This window comes from Hippoglossus hippoglossus, chromosome 22 (genome assembly GCF_009819705.1).
Source record: "Hippoglossus hippoglossus isolate fHipHip1 chromosome 22, fHipHip1.pri, whole genome shotgun sequence".
NCBI lineage: Eukaryota > Metazoa > Chordata > Actinopteri > Pleuronectiformes > Pleuronectidae > Hippoglossus > Hippoglossus hippoglossus.
In genome coordinates this window covers 8,211,870-8,232,117 of record NC_047172.1, presented here as the reverse complement: position 1 = coordinate 8,232,117, position 20,248 = coordinate 8,211,870, and the positions used below count along the sequence as shown (strand labels likewise).

Sequence of the window (20,248 nt, the reverse complement as noted above, 5' to 3'; positions counted from 1 at the left end):
CATTAAAAACCTGTTTTCAATAGTAAATGTGTAGACTAGTATTCCAGGTAAAGTCATAGCTACATTATAAACGGTAACATGTGTTAATAAATGTAGGAACATGTTCCAATTCAAACTGACCTAGTTGGGGAAAATGAAGATTTAAAAATAATAAAAGAAACATTGAATTCCCATTTTTAACCCAAAATCAAAGTGCACAGAATGGTTTTTCAAATTTAAAATATCTACAAAATTGAAAGGCCAGAAATGGCTTTAAAATACAACCCACAGATGAAATAAAAATGATGATGCTCTTCAAAAATTGCATGTGATACCAGTTAAACAGATAACAGATAAATTGAATTTTCTCCAAGCTTAAACATTTGGTTTTCATTTTGTGAACGCTTAAAGACATCTGCTTTAAATTGTTATACTATAACTTAAAGCTTATTAACGAGCCATTAAAAAAAACAACCTGAGATACTAACATTTAACTATATTAATTCAATGTATCATTTTATTGACTTATTACGAGGTTATAATTATTCCAGTGACGCTCTGAATGACATTACCTTATTTACACTCAGTTCCATCTCATGCAGGTCTTGGCCTCCACCTCCAGAGCTGCTCACCCAACCTCCACAGATCATCATTCATTCCAGGAGCCTGAACAAGGCATTACATGACAATTCTGTTCCATCTTGAGCTTAGAGCATGAAAAATATACTAACTCTTAGATGCCCATCTGAACCATTTCATGTATCTCTATTTTATTCAAGAAATTGCACTTTTAGCTCAACTAAACACATTATTTGTTTAGTTTCTTCTAATGGCCCTGAACCAAACTGCCTTCCGAATGAATAAAGTTTAATTGTCTTGTATTATTTATGATGTGTGTTAAACTTCGGACACAAGAATTAGAAATACACAAAGCGATGACAGAGGTTTGTTTCCTTTTATTGACACATGCATATTAATGAGTGTGACATTTATTTGACCTTTGCTCCCTTTGAATTAACATCTTTAATGCCCCCCGTGTCCCCTTCTCCTCCTCAGCACAGAGAGGGCTGAGTTTCCATGTCCACAATTTGGCAGGATGTCTGGTCAGAGGATGGTAAATAAAGCGATTCACACAGTGGAGGCAGTGAGGAGACGCAAAGCAAAACGTAATCCAGATGATATTCCTGCAGCCGTCCAGATTCACAATGAAGCATTGTCTCGTTACGCAGGGTGGAGTTCAAAATGTGAAGAGTCGTTTTTTTCTTCTTTTCTTTATTTTACAAGCCAAACTTAAGTAAATAAAAGCAGCGTGAATAACAACATCCTCTGTGATGCCTGCTTCTAAAATAACAATAATGCTCCTGCTCAGAATACAGCACGGCACTGGCCTGGAGGTAAACACCAGGATGGATTTCATTCTCTCTTTAAAAGTGAACACACTGGCTGTCACATGATTATAGTTTAGGTCTAGCTCAGGTATTAGGACTTTGTTGTTGATTGTATAAAACTATGAAAGTTCAACGAAAGGTAAAGACATGAAGGAAGTGAGAAAAGTTCACTTTCTTTTGAATGTTAAAGTAATTACCAATTCAGAAGTGGTTTTTTTTAATAAACTCAGATGAGGCACCTGCAACAGAAGCTATACAACATACCAAGTCTTCACACCGCTGTTTATTAACCACCCTGAAAGCTCGTCAATTCATCAGCAGTCATCACAGCAGTAAGTGTCAAACATTTTCTTAAAGATAAAAAGGGAAAATAGCAAAAACACAAATTAAACCTTTTAAATATCTTTAAGTTGTGTGGCTTGAATGAGTCTCAATTTAAAGTTCTGCTAGAGGTTCCCCATTAGACGATTTCCTTTAAAATAAAAAAGTATAATTCTTTTATTTCAGTTACACTTGTTCTTTCCTGCTCTTCTCTTGTTAAAAGTCAGTGACTGGTCGTGCAGTTGGTGTCGTTTCAAATCCTGTTCACATTCTTACACGTAGACATTTTATTATAAAGAATTCATTTTTAATAGATTCTGGTCAAGTCGGACCTGGGAAGTCAGATGAGTGAATATTTCTGACTGACCAGGACGTGTGTTGATCAAGAGAGAAGAATGAGAACCAGCGGACAGTGAAGCTCTCACAGGCCTGACAGAACAGTGTGAACTGTATTCTGAGCTCTCCCTCTGGTGATTGTGTCGTCACCAATTTATTTCTTTTTGGGGGCATTGGGTGTGTTGAATTTGAAAAAGATAATGTCCCCGTCCTCCACGACATAGTTCCTGCCCAGTTGTCTGTATTTCCCAGCAGACTGAGAGAGAAGGGGAGAGCATCACATTTAAAGCATATTCAATTATGTTGAGATACAACAGTGATGCAGCTCTAGCTTGAAATGAACATCTATGTACAGATACAAACCTTGGCTGCATTTTCACTGCCCTCCTCTTTGAAGTCGATGAACTTCATCACCTCGGCCATGATGAAGCCTTTCTCAAAGTCAGTGTGGATCTTTCCTGCAGCCTGAGGAGCCTTGGAACCTTTCTGTTGAAGCAAGACAGAACCGAAAACCTCAAAAACATAACTGAAAATACATCAACACACGGCTCCTTCAGTATTTGATCAAACACGCATTAGATTTATAGCATGAAGTAGGATATTATTGCAATATTCTGCCTATGAAGATGATGTAACAACTATGATAATGGAGCATTGTACAGTAGCCCAAAAGGCCAAAATACACTCAAGAAAGAAAAAATATACAGTAAAAAGAAATGTGCTGCAAATATTCTAAAAACAAGATAAATGAAATTCAAATTCAAAAATTCTTTAAAAATCAAAACACTACGAGAATAATTCCAAACGTTTGAATTGTGATCTTTATGTTAGTTAGTTTTTTTTCATATAGCGAGTAGTGACACATGAAATGAAGAAAATCGAAATCAGGAAAAGCAACAGATACTAACACAAATATTAACAGCAAAGCAAAAGCAAAGAAAATGCATTTTCCAATCCCAAATGAAGACAATCTTAAAATCTTCTTCTCAGATTATTATCTCTCAGTTATAAACACTTCAGGTCACTTATACATACTATTTAGCATAATATGTGAGCTTGTTAGGTTTGCGGAATCATTCATTTAGCAGGAATAAAAACTACACTTTTTTAAGTACTTATTATTGTAAATTGTAAGTAGAGCTTTAGACGACAGATTAAAAACTACATTATTACAGGTTTATAACGAAGTTATTGATTATTTTTTGTAAATTCTGCTTTTGAATGATAAATAAGAGATTCAAAATATTAGAGGACTTTATAATAAACTCTTTAGTCTGGGATGTATCAAGAGTTAATCCATGAGAAGTTAAGGGGATAATAAACTGATCTAATCACTCACCCTGACGGTCCATGCTCGCACTTCATCCGGTCCCGCTGTGAAGAAGTATTCCAGCTGTAGCGCTGAATAGCCGGTCTTTATTATTTTGGTCAGAACACTAATACGAATTTAAAGAGAGGAGCCATGAAGAAACAGTTCAAGCAAAAATGTATATTTAAAACGTTAATTGATTTATCAATTTGACAGTGACAGAACATTATTTAACTACAACTTTGATTATCTATTCATCATTTGAGAAGGTCGGCAGGCATTTCTCTTAAATTTTCTGATTGAAAGACATCACCTTAGGATGTGGATAATGATGGACATATCTCACATCATTTCGTGACATTCATAGACCGAATATTTAATTGTAAAAGCATTTGAAAAACTAATCAATAAATACTATCAGCCATGTAAAGCATTGCTGGACCTAATAAAATGGATTCTAGCTATATGTCTCACCTCTGCGTCTTCAGCTCCTCACAGTATTTTTTCTTCTCCTCCTCATCCTCTATGTCCAGAAGTTTGGATTCCAGAGCTCCACTCACAGGAATGACCATAGCACCAGGGTCATTAGCATCTACCCAGTCCTTGATCTTTGCCAACCTGTGAAAGAAGAAAAAAGTTAAACATCTTAATACTCAACAGCTAAATGTTTGGACAGATAATGTTCGGGACATGTACGTACAAAAGCTGAAAGCAAATGAAACTAAACCTACCACTTGTTCTTTTTTCTGATGTAATCCTTCTCTGAGAGATTCACCAGGTAGATCATGGGCTTCGATGTCAGAAACAGGTATTTGTTCAACACCTCAATCTGTGGAGAGACATAAAAAACTGAGTTTAAAAACTGTTTTGCTTTCAGAAATACTTTTCAGACGATGTGCATCCTGTCGCAGGTTTGACAGATGCAGTAATGATAAATCAGAAGGAAATCCCTTTAAAAACAAGCTGAATAAAGGGAAACCAACTACCAAAGCCCTGGTATCGTGACATCAGTCCAATCAGTGATTTAACATTTGTCAAAAGCAGCATATAACAAAAATATTAAGAAAAATTATAAATGAGAAATATTACTAGATGCATTAAAGGCAAAAATGCATTTACACTGACCCATACATTGTATAAGTACTAGCACAACACACAAACGTACCTCTTTTTCGTTCCATTCACCGTAAAACCTGACGGGTTTCTTCTCTTCCACCACCCAGTTCTTGACCTTCACCATGATGTCCTGTAGCAACAAGCAGGAGCAGCAGGTGAGGGGACATTACACCACAGACAACAGATGCACAGCCTTTGCTCTCACCGACACACATTGCTTACATATTCAGGTTTTAGTTTTTTGTCGCCTCCTCTGACTGCCATTTTCTCCAGTTTGTCGAGAATTGGATCCATCATTTCCTCATCTTTTAGTCGCAGCTCCTCGTGGATGATCTCAATGTCCCTCACCGGGTCAACGTTGCCCTCCACGTGGATAATATCCTCATCGTCAAACGCACCTATAAAGCACAAACAATAATAGTTGAAACCAGCTTGTCAAAAATATTAACACGTGTTGAAATCTGAGGGCTAAACGTAAATTCCACTCATTAACAAAATCTGCCTTTTCATTCTGTATGTCTTGTGAAGCCTAGACTATAACTTGCCGCCTAACACCTGTCCAGTCTGCTCAGTTGCTGCCACACAGCAGCTGCAGCCGGCAGTAGCAGTGACAACTCACGGGTCATGTGGAAGATCCCGTCACAGGCACTGATGTGGGAGAGAAAGGCATTTCCAAGTCCCTGTCCCGCGTGAGCTCCCTTCACCAGACCAGCGATGTCCACAACATTCAGGAAGGCGGGGACCTTACTGCGCACACATGAAAAAACAGATCATGTCAGTGAGACGCGATGTGTCCAAACACACTGTAGACGGTGAGAATCATATGGTGGAAGGAAGATGTGGAGATTTTATAATAAATCTTGAAGGTTCGGTGAAAGGGATCTATTGGCAGAAATTGGGTATAAAATAATCCTAGTGATGTGTGTGATCATTTAAATTGTACCAGTTGTTATTTTCTTTACCTTAGAATGAGCCCTTTATATTTAAATACTTTATATTCACATCGGGAGTGGGTCCTCTCTACAGAGGCCGCCATGTTTTTTACAGTAGCCAAGATTGGACAAACCTAACACCTCTTAAGTTTTTATGACAGCTGAGTCTGCCACAGGTTCTCTTCCATGTTTGGAAGGGGCGGGTGAGGTGAGGGGTATTCAGCTGCAATATGAAACTTCAGCTGCAACATGAAACTTCACCACTAGATGTCACAAAATTCTACACACTGAACCTTTAAGGTGCACATTTCCATGCATGTGTGTTGTAAGTGATGTTGTGAACTCAGTGCTACTAAAGTTGAGTGTGGTTTTGTCATGGCACACACCTGAGTGGTTTGTGGTACTGGCAGAGGAAATCGTAGCGCTCATCAGGAACAGGTACTCTGCTCTCGTTTGGGTCAATCGTGCAGAATGGGAAGTTTTCTGCAGAAGCTTGGCTTTTGGTCAGCACGTTGAAAAAGGTGGATTTCCTGTAGAGGAGGAAACGAGAACATGATCAGCTGCAGCCCAACGTGTGTTTGGTGTCTCCCTGTATCTCCACTGCAGGTGTCATGGACGTACCCAACGTTAGGCAATCCCACGATTCCAATTTTCAAAGATGTGCCAAACCGTCCGATTAATGGAGCCTGCTTCGGGGCTTCTCCCTTTTTTGGGGCCATCTGCAGGAGTCACAAGAATTCGGTTACACCCTGACAGCCACGAGGAAATAACACCACCACAATACCAACACGAGTCTGAGCTGTTTAATCAGTAAGTGGCTTCACTCAAAACGTGTCCAGTCATATGCTCATTCAAACACACCATGCTAACGTTAGCAAGTGGCTAACTGGTACCAGTTCGAGCTGTTCAGACAGAATATCTCAGCGTACACAGAGACCAGTGCGTGTTTCTAAAGAAATACAAACAACCAGGGTGGTGTTAATCAGTGTGAGCCCGTCATGTGGTACCTTTCAGTCGGTATCGAGCCTGTGGACAACGTGTGGTTCAGGGTTCGGGGCTGCGCGCACACACACGGCCGCTCCACTGGAAAGACGAGCTGAGAGCAGAGCGGAAGTGTTTGGACGTGACGGCTCTCCGATTGGTCGGCCAGTGAGCTGGAGTGCCACGTCACAGCTGCGTTAAAAGTTTTCTATTTTAATATGTTTATAGTTTCATTATTATTATTATTATTTTGAGTTGTAACATTTGTGAACTGACGGGTTACGGGTTATTTTGTTCATATGTCTTTCAACAGTGCGTTGCTGAGCGTCAACATGTGTTATAGTAGTAATAGTATTGTGTAATAATAGTTATTTTTACAAGATTTATTATCTATTTAATACTCATTCAATGGCTAATGTGCACTGTGTTTCAATGTATATTCGGTTTCAATTGTATATATCATTTCTAGTATATTTCTATTTATACTTCCTTGCTCTTATATAGCATGTTTACTTATTTATCACTTTTACCAATGTCTATTTATTGACTTATCCTATTACAAACTGCACCCCAGCAACATTTTTTTATTTTATTATTTTATTAGGAGTAATTGATAATCAAAATCATTGCAGACAAAATATTTTAAAGTTCATAATGTAAGATGGATATGAAATTGTTGAATAATTCAAGGAAGTTTAAAGCTCAGTGAATTGAAGTTATTTTGTAAACTTTTAAGCCAGTGGAACTAAAATGAGCGTGTATTTGGAAAATAAAGTCTATCTATCTTTCTATCATCTAAAAACACAGTATACACATAGGGTGTATACATGAGAGGATACATAATGCAAAGTACTGAGTGTCATAAATATCTAATGCATAGAGTTTGTATATTTTGATAAATGTGTGTTACTAATCCGTACAAAGAGTATTTGTGCCATTTTACGTGGATGAAAACGACAGAAAACCAACCTCCGCTGCAGGATCACACTGTTTCCTGGCTAGTGCGGAGATGTCTGCTGCGCATGCGTTTACGGAGGACACTGGTCCGCCATCTTGTCTGCAGCTTGGTCGCTCTCCTTAGTGTAGCCATTTTAAGTCGATTCAGTCCAAATCAATTTTATTGGTGTGGATTATGAATATTATCTAAAGGGACTTAACATAGTGACTGGAAAACCTAATGAATTATACAGATGAGATAATGAGTAAAAACTTTGGAGATTATGGAGAGAAACATCTCAAAATAAATAAAACCAGAATGAATGTGGGCGGACATGTGCCTAGACCGGTGGAGTGAGCGGAGAAACATGCGAGGTGGGTGGAAAAGAGGGGGAGAGAAGAGAGAGAGAGAACAGGGGGAGTTCAATAGATGTCAGACTGGTTGTTATAATGAAAACAAGAGACATTTAAAGTTGTAATGATCATGTTATTAAGGACGAACATACATGATGCTGCAAAAGAAGGATGTATTAAAAAAGATTAATATCAACATGTTATGGATGAAACTGTCTAGAATGTAATCAACAAATGAATTGATGATGGAAATAATCAGTAGGTGCAAAAATCCATATTTTTCTATCTGACTTGTTTGGCCACAGTTCTACATATGATTACAATCCAGTCTTTCTTGGCACAATGAAAGTTTAATTGCAACCAAAACAGCGTTCACTCAAAGTGCTGCTGGGATACGTATACACAGCATTACAGATACAGTTCATAGCAGCTAGCAGAATATAATCCGACCTTCATGAGATTCATAACATGTTTCTATTCCCGAGATATTTCAAAATGAAGTGATGTTGAATACGAGAATTCAGACAAATAATTTTTATTTGTCAAGGGAAAAAAACTTCAAATGTTTGATAGGACTTCATGGTACATCACTGGAAGCGTACTTGCCTCTAAATCCACGGGGCAAAGTGCACATTACATGTTACTACAATTAATAAACAGAGCAACATAGTTTTTTTTTAAATATTTACACTCCTCCCCAAATAGTTTCATTATAAAGAGAGAAAATTTGTGTTTAAAACACATCACTGATCAAACTACTTAAGAAAATCAGCTACATACAAACATTAAATTAAAACTTGTGATTTAACTTCCACCAAAAATTCTTCTAATGTAAGAAGGTAAGTCTGTCGACTCGAGCCAATCAATCATAAACAAGCCAAAACTTAGCTTATTTTCTATTTGTTCATTAGCAATAAGGATGTCTAAAAACTGACATCAGAACATTTTATAAGAATGAAAAGTCAAAGTATTTGACGCAGATCTGGAGCATTGCAATTTTCACTCATGATAAATTTTAAAACACCTTTTTCATTGTTTCTTCCAACAAGATTAAATCATCACAAAAGCTGTGGTTCTCTCACAGGCTGCATTTCCGGACAATTCTATTTCACCTTTAATACAAAAGCAACTCGAGCATTCGATAACATGAATAATCAGGTAGATAAACAACAAGAAAAAAAACATAAAAAGAAACAAGCCATAACATTAAATCTGTCGACTCTTCTCATGCAGCTCAGTAGTGACCTGTGAAGAAAATGACAAAAAGGATATGAATATATTTAATAAATGTTAGTTCTTGTGGATCCAATAACTTACAAACTGTTTCAATGACAACTAATGTGTGAAAGTTGAACATCTGAATTTTTATATAGGAATTGTAAATAAATCAATATATTCTAATCACTGCAGCTGAACGACAGAAACATGGTTTAAACTTACGAGGCGAGTAGGACCGGGATCGGGATCGAGAGCGGTACCCCCTGCTGTAATAAGGAGATGGAGATCTGCGCCTGGAGAGAGAAAAAGAAAACACATCACTCCACATGTTTAAGATCACTGAATTAATCAATTAGTTTGAATCAGGAAATTCTGAAAGCTGAATTTGGCTTTGTAGATTATTTTAAAAGACATCTGGCTGACTCAATGTCAGTTAGAATAGGTTTTAATAGCAGCAGTCCTATCAATGGTTCAAACGGGCCACAAATAACCTACCTGTATGATCTATACTCTCTGTCTTCATAACGATCATAGTCACGGTCGTACCCTCTATCATAGCCTCTGTCGTAGCCCCTGTCACAGTCCCTCGAGACGCGCCGCGACGAACCACCACTGCTGCTGCTGCCGCTGCCGCCACCGCCACCACCACCGCCGCCACCACCACTAAAAGACACACCGAATAAAGTTTACTGGCAGCCTGGAAGACACCACAAACAGTAACTTCCAGAAAATATCTTGACTCTAGAAATATATGAAGCTAATGATGGTGGAGAAACACTCACTATGTGGGACGCCCCATGTAGATACCAGGGGTGGGGGTGTGGGCCCGTTTTGTGATGGAGAAGTCCACTCGGATCCTGCGTCCATCAAGCTCCATTCCATTAGCACGCTCCTTCGCCTGAAACACAACCACAAATAGACTTTTACAATAAAAACCTACTTTCTGTGAAATGGGAAGTAAATAGTCAACACAATTAATAAATGTTACCCCATCTCGTTCTCCATACCTCATTGGAGTCTTCACGATTCTCAAAGTAGACAAAGGCAAAGCCTCGCGAACGACGTGACTGTTGGTCGTACACAATGTTGACGTCACTCAAGGGGCCATATTTAGAGAAAACATCCCTCAGATCCCTCTCAGTGGTGTAGAGGCTCAAACCAAACACACCCAGACAGCTGTTGGGATCTGGGTTGGCCTGTGAGAGACAAGTGAAGAGTGTGAAAATACTGTGGTGTAAAAAGCTGTTCATAAATACATGTGCATTGTATATGACATTCATTTGATGCATGGGAATAAGCTGGAAAATTCACCGAGCGGGGTAAAATAGCAAGTGTTCTAATGACGTTACAGGTGATAGCTGACAACATTTCTGGATTTTCCATGATTTGACAGATTTTGGTTAGAATTAAATGGTTTGCATTTCAATGTTCAGGCTTCGGATGTAAAATTCAGAAAGACTCACTGTGCACAACAAAAGGGGTTTCACTCATGATCTTCCCAAATAAAGACACTGGACACCAGTTCACCTCAGTTCAAGTGCTGTGAAGGTTATCCAATCATAAATGTCAAATTCACAAACAAAGCACTTATAAAAGGCTCTACAGACCCGGTTACCAATGTGTCTGCGTCGGTTTGACATGGGGGATCGGCTATGGCTCCCTCGGTGACGGTACTCCCCGCTACGAGATCTGCTCCTGGAACCGCGTCTGCGAGAGCGGGAACGAGAGCGGGAGTAGTGCCTGCGTGAGCTTCGGTGGGACCGGGACCTGGGGATAGACATAAATGTCTCACTTACTTCCAATACGCACATACATAACTGTTAATGAAATGTAGTTTAAGAATCCACACATCATAACCAACTGAAACCAGTCTTACCTAGATTTGGATCTAGATCGCGAACGAGACCTGGACCTGGATCGGTGGGAGCCGTCTTTGGAGCGTGCTGGCGAGTGGCTGGTGGATTTGGCAGAGCCCCGAGGGGATGCACTCCTCGAGCCGGGCCGAGAGTCCTAGACACACCAGACACCGAGGTCAGAATCACTCTACCGCCAAGCGTTTGCCAAAATACAGGAATTAAGGGGACAGAAGGTGGTGGCGCTCGCCCTCCACGTGATTCTTTCAGAAGGAGTTCACCATATTTTTGATGTTTAACAGGTTTTACACAAAATAATGAAATTTGATTATACAATGTTGTACATGTTAACAAATGTTCAAAGTAGAAATTTTATAACTTAGCTTGAAAATGTGATTGAACAAACAATAAGCCTAAAACATATGTAAGTATGGACCAGTGATGTTTCTGATAAAGAGAGGAAATAAAATGTGCATGCTTTAGAGAAAGAAACAGGATGAAATAGAGCAAATTGTTAGGAAATTACTCATACCCTGGTAAACTTCTGATCTTAACTTCATTACTTCTTTAACTTCATTACTTCAACAACAACCCTTCATTTCTTCTTTCTTCTGTTTGACATTATGACTTCTTTTTTCCTCCTCTTCCCCCATTTATCATCTGCCATTACAACACTAGTAGTGGGGACAGATCTTGATCGCTTCTTTTCAGCATCCAATACATTAGCATGCATCAACACCATCAGCGTCAAACAAAACAACTTCGCATCTGAAATCGTCTTCCGCCTTTTTCTTTCTTCCAACCTCAACCTTAACAAAGAACAAACAAGGGTGATAAGGCATGATGTTGGTTTCTGTTGAAAACCAGAAAGGTACAAAGAAAACATTTGCAAAAGAACATAGATCAGATGAATACATGTCTGTATGTTAGCTTGAGTCTCAAGAGCTGCAACACAAATTGTCTATTTGATCAATTTATTAGTCTGAGTATTTTCTTGCTTCGTCTCAATTCTTTGCTTCATTTTCCCAACAGTGAATATTTTCAGTTTTTTAAACATTTCTGGGTTTTAACCTTTTGAGCTAAGACATTTATTGTAAATCAACATTTCCCACAAGTTTACTGATCGATTAATCGATTATTACTGCATACAATTTAGCCAATGATGAAAAATAATCAATAGTTGCAGCCTTGATGGTTTTTAGTGATATTTAACAACCATTCACCAACAGTTTATCTCGGTCAGTAATAGAGAGTTAGGCTACACCTGCAGCTGTGTTTTGTCGGCCTCACGCTTTAGCTGAGCAAACGTTACCAAACATTTACGCTACGTTTATTAAACTATATTATCTATATTCGCAGTGCTTGCTAGCACATGAAGCTACGAAAACAGAAAACATTAAATGTGTTTCCATCATCAGCCCTGCAGGCACTAAGCTGCCTAAGATAACATCAGCTGGCTGGACGTCTTATTTTTAAAGGGGATTTTCTCACCTGCTCCCTGAACTCTTTCTCGTTGTCACTCATTTTGTTACGATGTTTGACAAAAGATGCGTAAAAACCTAAGTGGTAAAGTAGCTTTAACGACAGATTTTACGTGATAGTGACGGATTTAACGCGACGTAGAGAAGACTGATCGGAGGCGGCTGATGCACTGCCCGAGCAAAACAGCTGGCGGTTTCCTGTGTCGGTTGGACTTTCAGAATAAAAGCGTATAAAAACCTTATATATACAGTCTATGATAAAAACACTTTCATTTTTTCGAAACGCAAAAATTTAAAGGGAAAATAAATGTTTTACTTTTAATTAAGAGCAACAACAACAATTGGGTGTTACACAATTACGACTACAACTGATGCTATTGATCTTTGAATGTAAAGTTTATATAGTTTAGGACTATAGAGGCTGTATTTTAACGGAGCACCAACACCTTACCAAAGCAGTGTCATACTAACAATACCTTGGACTTTATATTGTTGCTTTATGCAAACGTTTAATTTCCTATTGTTTTCTAAACCTTTCAAGCTTTAAATGTATGTCATTGGTATTTCACAAAAACAAATAGAGCTGCATGATCTGTGTTAAACCTCTTTGGCTCCATCCACCTCCACATGAACCCTCCAGTGAAATATCAAACTCCAATTAAAAAAAAATACTTTATTACAGGGGGAAAGACAAATCACATTTTCATGGTATGATCTCAAACATGCATGTGTGTACAGTAGTTTGTTAAGCAGTATGCTCTAGTGTTACTCAATGTAATAGCCTTAAGTAGCCTCTTGCATTTTGATCATAAAAAGGTTCACATACTTACGCCGCCTTATGTTAAATATGGGCAACCAACTATTAATGCTCATTCATGGAGGAAAAACAAACTACACACACACACACTCCAAAAACACTTTCTCATTCAGTCATCATAAATAATAGCAAAATATATAAATTACAAGCATTCAACCATGCATTTGTCTGAAAAGGAGGTATTATAATTTATTATCTTTACGTCATGAGATGTAATTCCACACCCAATGTATTTATTTGCCATCCACCGTGTTGATCGCAACTGGAAGAGAACAGCCAAATGACATTGACATATCAGTGACTACAACAATTTAAATAACGAATTTTGAGTCCAGCTCCTCAGATGTGACTTGGAAATAATTATGTGTGACTCAGTAATTTACAAAAAACAAAATAAGAGCATGTTGAGCTCAGTGTCAGAGGGCTGAAGGCACTTCAGGCAGTACTTCTAACCAGTAAATCTAACAATCCAAAGTCAATAAAAAAAAGCTGTTCTGTCAGTAGTGTCAAAGCTTGTAGAAGACATACATTTCTAACAACTTAATACTGTCTCCAATTACAACTCAGAGATTACAAAACATTTATATGTCCCCGACCGGAGAAGGGACATGACCGACTCTTAAGACTAGTGTTTCATTTGTACAGACCAGAACTGCCCGACTGGGTTCGATTTCTGTCCACTTTTTGGCCCTTTTTTTTTTCCCCTTCACCAATCACCATGTGGTTACTGTACACAGATGTTGCTTCTATTATCCGTTAATAAAGTCTCTGTTGTTCGGGGGTTAACGGACAGGAGATTGCTGTGACTCTCTATAGCAGCTTCTGATGGAGGATTTCCCAAATCATTAACTTCCTGAACAGCGGCATGTGGCACTGTAGAGACAGAAGCAGATGACACTTTCAGTTTTAGAGGAATAGAATTATAGAAAAGCAATGATATTAGGTGAATATACAGTTCATACCTGTTTGAAGGTGAGAGGCCTTCCTTTTGCGATATAGTCAGCGTATTTACAGGCAAAAACACCACAGTCACTGCCATTTTTCTGCTGGGGAATCTCCTAAAGGAAACCACAATTTATAAATTAACCGCATAGTGACGGACATATTGTTTTAGTCACATCATTCATCCCAGTTGAACTTACTGTGGCCCTCAAGCTTCCTATTGTCCATTTGGCACTGTCGAGCTCTCTGCATTTCTTTACTTTATGCTCCTCTTTAAGATAGAGTCTGGAAAATGAGCACAACGTCAATTATGTAAACAACATTTAAATTGATCAGATAACTGTATCTTAAAAGCACAATGAGGACTCACAGTAATTGACTGCAGATGTCATCATGTCTCTGGCCCATTGAGTCATATGACTTCACTGTCTTCGAATTAAAATCAATGACCTAGAATGAGAGTAAGAAGAAACGTTAAAACAGGTTTAATACCATTGTTTTTGATTGACAAATGAACAACTGAGGAAATGCAGATGAATACGTGTCAAGAATCACCAACTTCAATGAGGAATAAGACAGGAATACATAATAAATCTACAGTCAGCTACAGTCGTTCTGACTCACAGCCATCGCCCAGTGGACACCCAGATGCAGAGGGACCAGGATGAGGTTGTAGAGGAAGAGGTCGACAGCCTTGGTCCAGCGCTTCACGGCAGCGTGTCCTCCAGCCTGCCCCCCTCCTCCGTCCCGCAGCTTAGGGAAGAAGAAGGTGCTAAACGAGTAGACTCTTAATCCTGTTGCTTTGACAGAACATCGCTCCATGACCAGGGACAGGTAGAAGTTCATCACCTTGGCAGAGGAAACAGAGGAAGCAAAATATAATACATGTTGAAAGCAGACATTCTTTAATTTGATTAAGAGAATACAATTGATCTATTGATATATAATTCATATTTATACATAGTAATATATTCAGTATATTGTCAGCATAGAAGGGGGAATGCTCACTATGTACTGATCACATTTGCATTAACTGCAATTTGGAATTCCTTATTTGAGAAAGCAGGTTATGCAACAATCTGTGTCCATAGCAACTAGCTATAGTAGCTGCTACCAACAACAAACAGAACATGTCTGGTGATTTCTGATTTCCATATTTTACTGGAAGATTCAACACCTAACCCATTTAGAAGTGTCAACATTTGTAACAGCGGGAGAAGCTCTGGAGGAATTCTCCAAATTGACTGTCTTACTGGACGTTACCTCATCATTGAGCCAACTGCCTTCCTGCAGCGTGGCCAGGTCTCTCTGTGTGATGCGAAGTTTGAAAGCCGCACTTAGAACGAGGTTGGGATCGCTCTGAGCCAACGCACCGCTCACCTCCACCGCCATGTCCTTCATAAAAACAAGAAATGCAGTGAAATAAACTGTATGGATACACAGTGAGAATAAATCCAAGTATCTGAAACATTTAATCGTACTTTTGTCAGCTTAGGTATGTCTTCATCGCTGTGCCTCGTGTGTGCTGTGTATGCAGTGTGTGTGTCAGGCAGACTGACAGCAGGAGTGTCTCTGTCCACTAGACTGAGGCGAGTCGCTACTTCAGCAGAGAGGTCCAACTCTGCAGCCTGTTTCTGCCAATACACAGCCAGAGATAACAAGTTACATTTAGGTTTCCATTATAACTGCATGAGAGCTGTGACACGTTGGACGAGAGATAGAGGGAAATAGTTACCCTTGTATTCCACACAGGCTCTGTGTTCTCAAAGCTGCCACTAAAAGACTTGCTGAAAGTCAGGCCGCCCCACCTGGAGATGATACAGACAGAGGTTAGAGAAATAAAATTCATCGACACACACACATATGAAGAAATACTACACTAACCTGTCCTTAGTTGCAGATGCATTTCTCCATGTAAACATACTTGGGGCAGCTGTACAACAGACACAAATGTCAGTTCAACGACACTGAAACAGTTTCACTAATGAAAACAAATGGTTTCTGTGAGACGTGTAAAGGATCTGTTTATTTAAGGAGTTGTGATGGTATGATGATCTGCAGCATTTATATTTTCTGTGACAGTAAATTAAATTTAGATTTTTTGGCTAAAACAAGGAATTTGAGGACAACATCTTGGGATTTAGAAAATTACGACAGCTTGACTTCATGATGACAATGACATCTTATAATTAATTTAATTAAAATAATTGTTAGTGGCTGTCTTGTTCTTAACTACATCTTACTGGGACTTGTATAGAAGAAATATAAGCTTCACTTAAAACTTCCCATATCAAATACATTTACAGATTCTACCTCCTTTGAATGTGAATAATGTCTACGTATCTTACCCGTGTATCCCGTCCTCCTGGGCACCGACTCAAATGTTTTCCCTGAAGCAGCAGGTTTGTGATCACTCTGTGACAGTGACTCACTGGGAGATAAAGGAGAAAAGGATCAGTTCATGTCCAACAGTTAAATGTTCAGTGGATCTTGTTGGAATTTCCCCAAAACTCAACTTGAATACTCACTCCTGTGGTTTTGTTTGGTTGAAAGGCAGTGGTTGACTTTTGCTGTACTTGTCTGTCACCATCTCCAGCAAGCGTCTATAGTGCTCCTTATTATTCTGCTTTATGGCCTGGAGGCAAAACAGAAACACATAACTAACACAGACAAATGGTACAGAGTCTGAAAGCACGACTATTGAGCCGATTCTCTTGGTAAATATAAAACTCAAAACTGCACTCTGGATGCTGAGGAGCAGGGGTTATTTAATTTAATTACAGAGCAATTATGCAAGTAGAAGCCAGTTAACTATACTCCGTAGGACAGACGCCTGAGCCAAGAGACAGGATTTGTGCTTAATAAGGTAACTTGCTAACGGTGGTTCACTTCCTACTGGGAAAATAGGCAGAGTAACGTGTGCTGAACACCTAACCTGCTCCGGAGCACTTCATGTTTGATATAACAGATCAACACATAGGAAAGAACAACCTACTGACCAATCGCGGTTTTTTTTTTTAATGACATCCCCATTTCATAGAAGATCTTAACGCGACTTAGCACATTGAATTACATTTTCGTATTTTTTTCGAATGTCTGTTTGACATTGCAAAGGCTGCAGCTGAATGACTAAAGCTACAATTTCATACACGCAATGGCAACACATTAATTTAATGAAATACACAAATGTAATTGTAACCAGACCTACGTGTGAACTCGTGAAAGGGCAGTGATATTTTAAGCCTATTAATTTACATATTCACACACACAGATTTTTTTGTCAGCTGTCCTTCCGCATTTGGCAGCAACTGTTGGTTTTAGCCGGGATTACGTGTTTAACTTATTTGTGTTTCTGTAATATTAGTTTGCTCTTCATTTGTAAAATATGCCACTCTGCTGCCAGTAGACTTGTTTCAGCTACACTTTATAATTTACATTAAATCTTGCCTCTAGTGGCATCAAGGAAATTAAATGTTTAAAGAAGTATTCAAATATACAAAAAAATATATGTTCAACATCAATGATTAATACAAACAATTCAGTATTTCACCTCTTCCACAGTAAGACTGGGCTTGTAGCAGCGGTTGTGACCGAAGCCATTGTAGGTTGGGTCGGAGTGAGCGGTTGCCACCCTCATAGTCGACCTCGGCGGCAGCAGCTGAAGGGAGCCTCTCCTCTCTCTTTCCTTCCCTCTGTCAGTGAGGCCTGCAGAGACTGTCGTCCCACTGGATTCAAAAAGGTTTGACACATAAGCAAGGGAGCATCTTCAAAAGGTGACACTGTGGAATCATTAACGATAAGGCAGCTCTACAAGTATAATCAGTAGTGGATTAATTAAAAGTTGTTGGTGCAGCCACTAATGAAGACAATATCAAATACTGGACATCTTGCCTGTATTTCCTCATTAGAGGAGGTGAGGAGCTCTGAAAGGGATTCTTGCCTCCCCTGTCATTCACTCCACCAACTGGTTTATCTGTGGAATAAAGACAGAATTAAAAAAATGACAATGTGATTTATGAATGGAATAAACAATAAGAGTATGGATGAGACAAATAAGCATACAAAATTGTATTTTCCTTCAGCAGTAGCTGCCTCCACTTACCCATTCTCCACTCAGTAGTGTTCAGCCATGAAGTGTGGAGCTCATCTATCCCCATCAACGTGACAGGCTGAATTCACAGAGATACAACAACAATAAACGATGGAGAAAACAAACATAACAAATCGAGCATCACACAATAGTTGGGCTTACTTCCTGATCTTCCTGATCTTCTTGATCTTCTAACAACTCTGTGTATGGCTGAATGTGTCTCAAATGCAATTTAATTAAAAGCATGTTGCGACCAGATTTTTCTTCCCCATTCGTTTGACATTTAGGACTCTGGTCTGCGCAGAACAAGAAAAGTAATGACTCCATTTTCTATTTAACATATTGCCTTAAGTATAACTTTCAAAACTGGGCTGTATGATGTGTGCAATTCAACTCCACCCACGTAGGTCTCAGTAGGTTTATTTTGTTTATGCAAACTACACGGACATGGTGAATGGTCGGCTCTCTTACGTCTGTGTGTTTCTCACCACATGTGGAAGGGAACTATGAAGTACTCAAACAGTATTCGTTATTATATTCTCAGGATTTGTTGGTCAGGTTAGAAAATATGGATCCATGGAACACAAACCTGTGTGTCTTCATAACGTCTGGGATTCTCACGCCTGGTCGTCAGAGGTTTGCGCAGCCTGAGCAAACCCGCTACCCCGGCCACAGTCTTCTTCACAAAGCTGATGACTACATCTGAAGCACAGGACAACAAGTGAACAACTTTCTTCCTCCGTTTATACCTCTGGAATAAATATTGAGATTGTTCTTAGTCGTAAACAAACCTCGTCTGCGTCTTTTCACCTCTACAGGGTCACTGTGGCAAACGCTGCCTGCAACATCAACACTGTAACAGAAAAATACAAGATTAGACCTCAGTGATTCTAACGACATCTCAATGTTATCGACGATGATAACACATTCAGTTTGTTCCTCATGACCAAGTTGCCAGTACATTAGTTACACCTATATTATATAATATTATATTATAACAGCATTGCAATAAATAATTCTGAAGTTGATAATGTTCAGTCCTTGCGATTATTTCACTTTTAAGCAAATCTACACTTACACTACTCTGTATTTTCAAGAGTAACCTTGTTAACATATGAGAGACTGAATATGAAATAGAGATATGTGTTAATATGGTTCAGCTCAGGAGAGTTTAGCAGTTAACGTTAACCTGTGACAGTTGCTGTGTTATGCTAGCAGTGTGCTAACAACACAACAACTTAGTAACAACAGCAGGCGATATTCAGGATGTTAAACACACAACATTACTGTTTAATGTCGGTGATGATTCGCCCTGTTTATCGGTCGCTTCATTAATCAATCAATCAATTACTCTCGGTCAGACCCCTGTGAGAACTTCAGGTGGCTAACGTCCAACCCGAGTTTAGAAACGTTTGCTAGATTAGCATCAAAAGCAGTTGAGTGTTAACACGTAGAATGTAATCGTTAATACAAAGAGGGGTAAAAAAAATAAACCTTTTCTTCAACCACCGACCTCTGGTAGTTCCGTTTAGCCGCTCTGCCGTGACTCTGCTGCCGCTGTGCTTCGTCTCGGACGGAGGGTCGCGTGGATGTCTCCCCGCTAACGTTCCCTCTCCCGGGCCACTCGGTGGGGTTTCGCCCCGTGGCGGGCTCGAACAGCGACGAGATGCCGTCAACTATCCATCCATACATCCCAGACAAATACGAGAAAAGTGTACCGAGGTCTTCTGCGCGGTCCAGGACTATTTCGCCGCAGAGAGGACGTCAGGCTGACGATGTGCGACACAGACCGCTCCGCCGTTATCTTAGCTTAGCGTTAGCATCGCTGTGTTGACGCGCGGCGGCTGTGCGTTACTGACAGCTCCACGCAGCGCGAACGTTCTGTGTGTCGACGGAGAGCCGCGCGGGCGGAGCTGTAGCGTAACAGCTGGATGGAGACACAAGCGGCGTGTGCGGGGTCACTAAACTAACGAACCCCTGATCTAGGAAGTAAACGCGTCAGAGGCACATCCAGACTCTGATTGGCTGCTGCAGAGTTGCTCAGTTCATCGCTGTTGTGTAATAATGGTCAAAAACATGAGAAAATAATGTAATTTATAAACATATTTCAACTAAAATTCAACTGGAACACAAAACTGACAAAATTCAAAAATTTGTAAGAAATTTCTGATATTTTAAAGTTATTTAAATTAGTC

General features: G+C 39.4%; 3 protein-coding genes across 6 annotated transcripts; all 3 read right to left on the bottom strand.

Moving 5' to 3' along the window:
• Positions 1 to 920: 920 nt before the first annotated feature.
• Positions 921 to 6,534, bottom strand: LOC117755720 (obg-like ATPase 1). Its single transcript, XM_034575748.1, has 11 exons — positions 6,389 to 6,534; positions 6,003 to 6,100; positions 5,768 to 5,911; positions 5,069 to 5,196; positions 4,672 to 4,847; positions 4,499 to 4,579; positions 4,065 to 4,162; positions 3,808 to 3,951; positions 3,364 to 3,460; positions 2,388 to 2,510; positions 921 to 2,280 (listed from the first exon to the last, which is right to left on the bottom strand). The coding sequence occupies exons 2-11, from the start codon at positions 6,098 to 6,100 to the stop codon at positions 2,179 to 2,181; spliced, it is 1,191 nt and encodes a 396-aa protein (XP_034431639.1). The 5' UTR covers positions 6,389 to 6,534; the 3' UTR covers positions 921 to 2,178.
• Positions 6,535 to 8,171: 1,637 nt separating this feature from the next.
• On the bottom strand, positions 8,172 to 12,401 carry LOC117755721 (transformer-2 protein homolog alpha-like). 3 transcript variants are annotated; one of them, XM_034575751.1, is made up of 9 exons: positions 12,215 to 12,392; positions 11,256 to 11,532; positions 10,747 to 10,880; positions 10,478 to 10,637; positions 9,878 to 10,066; positions 9,653 to 9,768; positions 9,366 to 9,533; positions 9,093 to 9,163; positions 8,172 to 8,897 (listed from the first exon to the last, which is right to left on the bottom strand). In XM_034575751.1, exons 4-9 carry the CDS (start codon positions 10,508 to 10,510, stop codon positions 8,887 to 8,889), a joined length of 588 nt encoding a protein of 195 aa, XP_034431642.1. In that variant the 5' UTR covers positions 10,511 to 10,637; positions 10,747 to 10,880; positions 11,256 to 11,532; positions 12,215 to 12,392; the 3' UTR covers positions 8,172 to 8,886. The 3 variants fall into 3 exon arrangements, with proteins under 3 accessions (XP_034431642.1, XP_034431640.1, XP_034431641.1); XM_034575749.1 differs by lacking the exon at positions 11,256 to 11,532 and having other exon boundaries at positions 12,215 to 12,401; XM_034575750.1 differs by lacking the exon at positions 11,256 to 11,532 and having other exon boundaries at positions 9,366 to 9,527; positions 12,215 to 12,401.
• A 461-nt stretch (positions 12,402 to 12,862) lies between these two features.
• Positions 12,863 to 20,007, bottom strand: senp2 (SUMO specific peptidase 2). Of its 2 annotated transcripts, none has more exons than XM_034575746.1 (17): positions 19,567 to 20,007; positions 18,845 to 18,906; positions 18,643 to 18,755; positions 18,066 to 18,132; positions 17,855 to 17,936; positions 17,514 to 17,688; positions 16,492 to 16,598; positions 16,312 to 16,394; positions 15,848 to 15,896; positions 15,699 to 15,771; positions 15,445 to 15,597; positions 15,227 to 15,358; positions 14,588 to 14,812; positions 14,334 to 14,413; positions 14,164 to 14,248; positions 13,984 to 14,079; positions 12,863 to 13,894 (listed from the first exon to the last, which is right to left on the bottom strand). In XM_034575746.1, the coding sequence occupies exons 1-17, from the start codon at positions 19,743 to 19,745 to the stop codon at positions 13,832 to 13,834; spliced, it is 1,824 nt and encodes a 607-aa protein (XP_034431637.1). In that variant the 5' UTR covers positions 19,746 to 20,007; the 3' UTR covers positions 12,863 to 13,831. The 2 variants fall into 2 exon arrangements, with proteins under 2 accessions (XP_034431637.1, XP_034431638.1); XM_034575747.1 differs by having other exon boundaries at positions 18,845 to 18,900; positions 19,567 to 19,964.
• Positions 20,008 to 20,248: the final 241 nt, after the last annotated feature.